Raw genomic sequence first — 6845 nt, 5'->3', positions numbered from 1 at the left:
ATGAACGGCCAAGATTGCTCCAAAACTATTGCATCTAACGGCTGGGGAGAAGATTTGGGGAGATTTGGTATTAAATACCAGATTTTCGGAGATTCGGTGCATGAATCTGTTTTCTGCAGAAAGTCGATCGATCCACTTTTTACACTATAAAATATTCGATCGATCCAATTGAACAGTAGGTCGATCGATCTACTTTTTACACTATAAAATATTCGATTGATCCAATATACTTAGCCAAATTTTCATCCGTTTCAGCACCTATATAACTAAATCGCCCGATTGACTAATTAATCGATCGATCGATTTCGGCTTCTAATAAGGGTTCGATTCTCTAATCGCACGATCGATTTTAAGACATTAAACAATCGCTCGATCGATTCTATAATCGATCGATCGAATTAGACTTAGTTTAATTCTAATCTATTTAACTCTTATATACTTATACACATATTTCTAATAAATATTTAATCTCTTAAATATTTATACTCGTCTTGATGAATATTTATTCCACAAATATTCATATGTATGTTATTCCTATTATTAGGCCTTAAATCGTATTTTAAGATATTTTACTCAATCTCTTAAAATACAGGGTATTACATCCCTTCCCTCTTAAAGGAATTTCGTCCTCGAAATTCGAAAACCGATAAGTTTTCCTAACAAAGATTTAGATTTCTAAATCACGGGTCAGATTTTAAGACGCAGAATTTAATTGTTGAACACAATTTACTCTAGCTATCACCACTTAAAAGAAAATAATGCATATTTTCTATCGTCTTGTCATAGCATGTCCTTAGTCATCTTTAAGGGTCGGAATTAGAAAATCCTTGAACATAAATCCGGTCTTATCTCTTTAGACCTCAAAACATATATCATGATAATAAATTACACTAAGCAAGAATTTCAAATCAACGTATCACTTACCTCAATTATCCTCAAATGCGGCTTACAGATTTCCTTGTTATTTGACCTTGAGTCATGTCTTAATCTTTGTGGTTCTCCAAATGTCAAAATTCAAATAGCTAGTCGCCTCATCAAATCAACTATGTTGACATCATATATCTCAAAAGTTCACCTCGAATTCATATCTGCATTAGCATGGGTACTTTGGTCTAAACAATCATGATTACTCTTAAGATTCATGATACCATTAATTAGGGTGTCCAGTTTAACATCAAGTTCTACCAAATAATCCTTATTCAATTAACTCATGTTCCTCTTTATCCTCAAAAAGGGTGTAAGAAAATAATGTCTCTTAATTCTATCTTCAAATTAGTTCATAAACCTCAATTAAACACCATCCTTGCATTCCATTGCAAGGTCTAACCTTGACATAGATCTGTTAGTAACCAAACATTTACTTAATAGTCTATTCAAGAAATCAGTTACTCCAAGATCAACAAGATATCACATGAGATATCAAAATCAGTTACCTGATTTAGAAACATTCTTCCTTTATCTACCACGTAGCATTTCTCACTTTCCCAAGGATCAACTAAGCATCGATATTAGCCGTATATCATAACCTAGTCTCCACAGTGCCATAATCGTTCTATCGTGTTTCCAAATAATAGACACTTAGAATTATAAATCCAAAAATAATTTTTATTCCTATGAACGCCAACAATATAAAACTCTCGAGTTCTTATTTTCTACATGATCATCAAAAATCCTTTTAGTAATTCGAATCATAGCTTATAACTCAGAAATTAAAGATTACCTCAAAATATCAACTTATCCTCAAACCTTCAATATTTAACAAATATCATAAAATCAATGTTTAATCTCTGTAAATCCTCAAATTTATCATTACTAACACTGAGAAATCGAGAATTCCAAAATTATACCAATTTCATAACTCCATTTATACCAGAAAGTCTTGGTGTGTACTGACTCTATATAATTAAGGCTATCATGCTAATAATGTACTTTTTAGGGATATAAATTCTTAATCCAAAAGTCAAGTACTCAATTATATCCAAGGGGGTTTACGTACTTACCTTGTACACTTAACCGATAGCAATCTTGCTTCGGATCAACTCTTGGTCTTCAATGTCAGTCATAATATAAGACCTATCATCTTGCGATTCTTATGACTTAGAATTTAAAGCAAATCAATCTATACCTCAAAAGGGAAGGTTTGAATATCAATATCTTTTCAAAGATTAATTCCTTAATTATCACAAAATTCCTATCTCCAGATTTAAATTAGCAACTCATTGACTACATAACTTTAAAGTTCACAGATCTAAATATCTCTTGGGTATTATACCTCATTATTCTTATCAAAACTATAGCAATAAAAATCCAAAAATATCTGGATGATCAATAATCCATACTTCAAAGTATTGCAATCCTCCTTGTGATTTCATTACATTTCCTCAATCACATTTAATCAATCTTATCAAGAGGCTGTAAGAAAATAAGGATTTCTACACATCGTTCTATTTTTCAATATCCCAGATCTCCTAAGACTGCCATAGTCCTTTGAACTATTATTTCTTCTTGATACTCTACAATTCTTATATAGTACCATGATCTATTTTATTACTCCATCATAAATACTATTTTAACGATTGAGTACTATTAGAAATTTCATGTGATCGGCACATGTGAAGAATGCGAAAGTCTTAAATAGTAAGCCAAATGCTAGCTAATTAAAGAATGTTACCTGCCGCCGCATCTGTATATTCCTCATCTTCTTCAGCACCATCAGGGATAAGTGAATATACTCGTGCTTGGGCAGGATGATGTTGTCGAGATTCGCCTCCTTGCGGCTTTGATCCTTTAGCGGAGTTCATGGGACAATACTTCTGAAAATGACCAGTCTTACCACACTGGAAGCAGGTAGGTCCTGTCATCTTACACTCTCCCTCATGCAGTTTTCCACACCTGTTGCAAGGTGGTCTTTGATTTCCTAGTGCGGGCGGATAACTTTTGTCAACAACTGGCCTGGAATCATTCTCTATTGCTGGCCTCTTTTCTGAATACGATGTTTGCTGCTTTAATCGCCTTTTCAGATCGTAGGCTGCGGCTGATTCGTGGATTCCTCTTTCCGCGAGCGATGCAACTTCTACCAACCTAGCATAATCTTTGATCTCGTGGCAGATCACTCTTTCCTTATTGCGAGGATTGAGGCCATTTTCAAATCGTTCCGCCTTCGATTCTTCATCCGGAATAAGATTGGCCGCAAACCTGGCTAATTCTATAAATCTAGCAGAATACTGTTCTACGGTCATATTACCTTGAACAAGATTCTGAAATTCTATTGCTCGCAATTGTCTCTGGGATCGAGGGAAAAAGCGCCGATTATACTCCACTTTGAACATCTCCCAAGTGATCATTGTTTCTTCCCCAAGTAGCACCTTCCTCGCATTCCACCATCTCCCAGCTTCACCCGTCAGCTGCAATGCGAGATACTGAACTTTCTGCTCATCGATACAACCGAGAGTAGTGTACAATGCATCTATGTCTGTGAGCCATGCTTCTGCGGCGTTCGGTCCTTCGGTTCCTTCAAAAGTTCGAAAATGGAAACTAGCAAAATCACGCAACGAACAACCTATGGGTTCAGCTTGTTCATTTGGTCGTGGAATACGTGATATTGCTTCAGTAAGGTGTCTAGTGGCATCAGCTATAAATTGTACTAAGGCCGGGTGTATTCCATCATTGTATGGTGGCGGTGGAGGTGGAGGTGGAATCCTTCCGTTACCATTTTCATGGTGATGTTTGTCCCGATTCTTACGACGTCGATAAGGAGGCATCTTTTCTGCGTCAAGCTATATGTTAACAAAATAAAGATAACACCATTTGTTTGGAACCAATGAAGATCACGTAGATATTTCCTATCTAAATTATTATTCAGGAGGGGATTTTCTAGTACTATGTCATCTAACTTATTAAACTTAGCAAAAGAGTGTTTATCCAATCTTTTCTAAATGATAATCTTGTCATTTACCTAGTGACTCTAAAAGAGTAAATGAACACAATCATTCATAACATTACAACACTAGGCACATAATCTAAAGTAGTATTATGTGCTAAGTGTACATACACATGCATAGCACACATATTCAAAAAGTTTTTCATAAAGAATTTTCTTTGTATCAAAACCTTTTTAAAACTAATAATAATAATACTAGAATGAGCAGTATTTCTCATCCTGGAATAAGAGATTGACTCCCCCTTACTCAATGGATTGCTTTACATGAATGAGTAGCCTCATTCCGGAATAAGAGTTTAACTCCATCTATTCATTGGGAGAAATAAGAGTTTAACTCCCTCTTATTTAATGGATTGTTTTACACGAATGGGTATTCCCATCCTGGAACAAGAGTTTTACTCCTCGCATTCAAAGGAGGAACAAAAGTTTTACTCCTTGCGTTCAGAGGAGAAATAAGAGTTTCCTTCCTCTTATTTAATGGAGTGTCTCAGTTGCTATTAGAGACAAGTGTAAAACAAAAATATGTCTATAATATAGATATATTATTTTCATAAAACTTTTGTTTTAACAACATTTTCATCGCGGCCAAACATCATTTCTTCGCGTCAGAAAATCTTTTCACAATCTAAGTAACAAATTTTAAAATAAATACTCAATATACTTAAAACATTTTCTTTGGGTCCAAAACAAAAATAGTTTCTTTTACAAACCCTTTATTTAGCATGCAATCATGCAATTATATATATATATATATATATATATATATATATATATATATATATATATATATATATATATATACATATCTAATCTGCCAATCAAATCTATGAGCTACTAACATGAAAATCATATCAACATGTTCTCTGACATACAAATGATATTGATATGTTTACTAACATGATTAGCAAGAGACATATATTTATAAAGATCATTCAATGCATATATGATCATGTTCAGCAATGCAATAAATAAACATCAAAGTCATATCATGCATACATCATCATAATTATCACAGAAACATGTCATTATTAGAATTACACAATGCAAGCATAGATGACCATCTTTAAGAAATCCTAACGGTAGATAACAGTTATTAATCTTATCAACAATAACAGTTCACACAAAAGCTTTTATAAAAAGTCGTTTATTTTGCCTATAGCTCTGTGTCGTTCCTAGACTTCTATGGTCAACTCTAACGGTTCTCAGAGCGAACCAAAATGTAACTTACCCAAGTTACAGTTTGACACTAAGCTGTAACTGGTCCTTAGAGCTACAATATGACACTAAGTCTCACCTGGGCCGCAGAGCGAACCGCTCTGATACCAAAATGTAACGCCCCGCTTTTACAAAAAGCGTAAGTGAAAATTTTTCGATTTCCACGTAACGTTACTAACTCATCAGAGTTATAAACTGGCAGCGGAATATATATGAATATAGCACAAACTTAGGAATTGAGTAACACTTCAGAGCTTCTACTGAAATACCTCAAGATAGATATAATAAGTAAGTCAGCATAATTATACAAAGTAGTAGTAGTCATGCCTCACAGGGCATAAGTAGTCATACAAGCCAAAATATCTAAGGTTTAATGACTACATAAGAGCAGAATTATAAATATTGTCTTAAACTAAGTTGATGAACTACAACATAGTAGTTCCCAAAAAGGGAGGCGGTCTAGCCTCAAATACTAGTGTCAGGAGCCACCTAAGTGTCTGGATAGTCCTGATATTCTTCTTCTTCATAACCTGATTGACACATAATACAGAAAGAAGACAACAACACAAAACACTAAAGTGAGTCCACTGTTTTCAATAATATGATGATTACTGATTTACTTAACAATATACGATGCAATGATATGATGTAATGACATTTTATATGCACAGTCTTATTCATTTTCTTCTTGCACTCCTCTCATACCAGGGCCATTAAATCCTTGTTCGTTTAAGAGGCTAATTATTGGAGCACAGACTCCCTTACCATGTTTTCTTAACTTTTCCGCACTAGTAGTCAAAGTAGCATACTTAGTACATTGGTCATCCCGACAACCAAGTACATTGACCATCCCGACAGTCAATTAAGTAGCCATAACTTGCCTAGCACATTGACCATCCCAACAGTCAACTTGTACTTATTATTGTTTTTCGCACTAGTAGTCAAAGTAGCATACTTAGTACATTGGTCATCCCGACAACCAAGTACATTGACCGTCCCGACAGTCAATTAAGTAGCCATAACTTGCCTAGCACATTGACCATCCCAACAGTCAACTTGTTATTAACCTTGCATCAGAATTATTAACAGTATGCAATATACTATTCCTATGCATATAATTAAATAAAGCAGAAATCACAACATTAAAGAAAACAACCACATGATCCTCAGTGAGTAAGAATACTCACAGTTATTTCCCGCTTCGGGAAGTGTTTACAGATAAATATTCACTGCAATAATTTAATACAAACAATAGTGAATTAATATAATTCACTGACAATACATTTTAAAGTTATTCCCATTTTAACCTTTAAACCTTATTGTAATCTCTAACATTATCTAGACCTAGTAACGACGTATAAATTAGTCTAATTATAATGCTGCGTATTTCATGCAGGCATTATAATATCATTTTTAATAACTAAAATACCCATAGCATTATAAACGTTTTATCATTAAAAGCATATATATATATATATATATATATATATATATATATATATATATATATATATATATATATATATATAAATAATGAGCTTTATAACCTTATTTTATTCTTTATAAAGTCCGGGCAGCATAATGGCATTAATATCAATAATATCTAAAATACTTAAAAATATTTGTGCAGCGTAACGACGTTTTTGTAAAGTAATATATTTTTATTCGGGCATCATAACGGCGTATTTTT

At 33.7% G+C, this 6845-nt stretch overlaps 1 protein-coding gene across 1 annotated transcript; it reads right to left on the bottom strand.

Annotated features, from left to right (window-relative positions):
* Positions 1–2657: 2657 nt before the first annotated feature.
* Positions 2658–3761, bottom strand: LOC133876210 (uncharacterized). The gene has a single exon (XM_062314496.1). It carries the CDS (start codon positions 3759–3761, stop codon positions 2658–2660), a length of 1104 nt encoding a protein of 367 aa, XP_062170480.1.
* Between the last annotated feature and the right edge of the window lie 3084 nt (positions 3762–6845).

This window comes from Alnus glutinosa, chromosome 8 (genome assembly GCF_958979055.1).
Source record: "Alnus glutinosa chromosome 8, dhAlnGlut1.1, whole genome shotgun sequence".
Taxonomy (NCBI): domain Eukaryota; kingdom Viridiplantae; phylum Streptophyta; class Magnoliopsida; order Fagales; family Betulaceae; genus Alnus; species Alnus glutinosa.
This window is presented reverse-complemented; position numbering and strand designations above follow the sequence as displayed.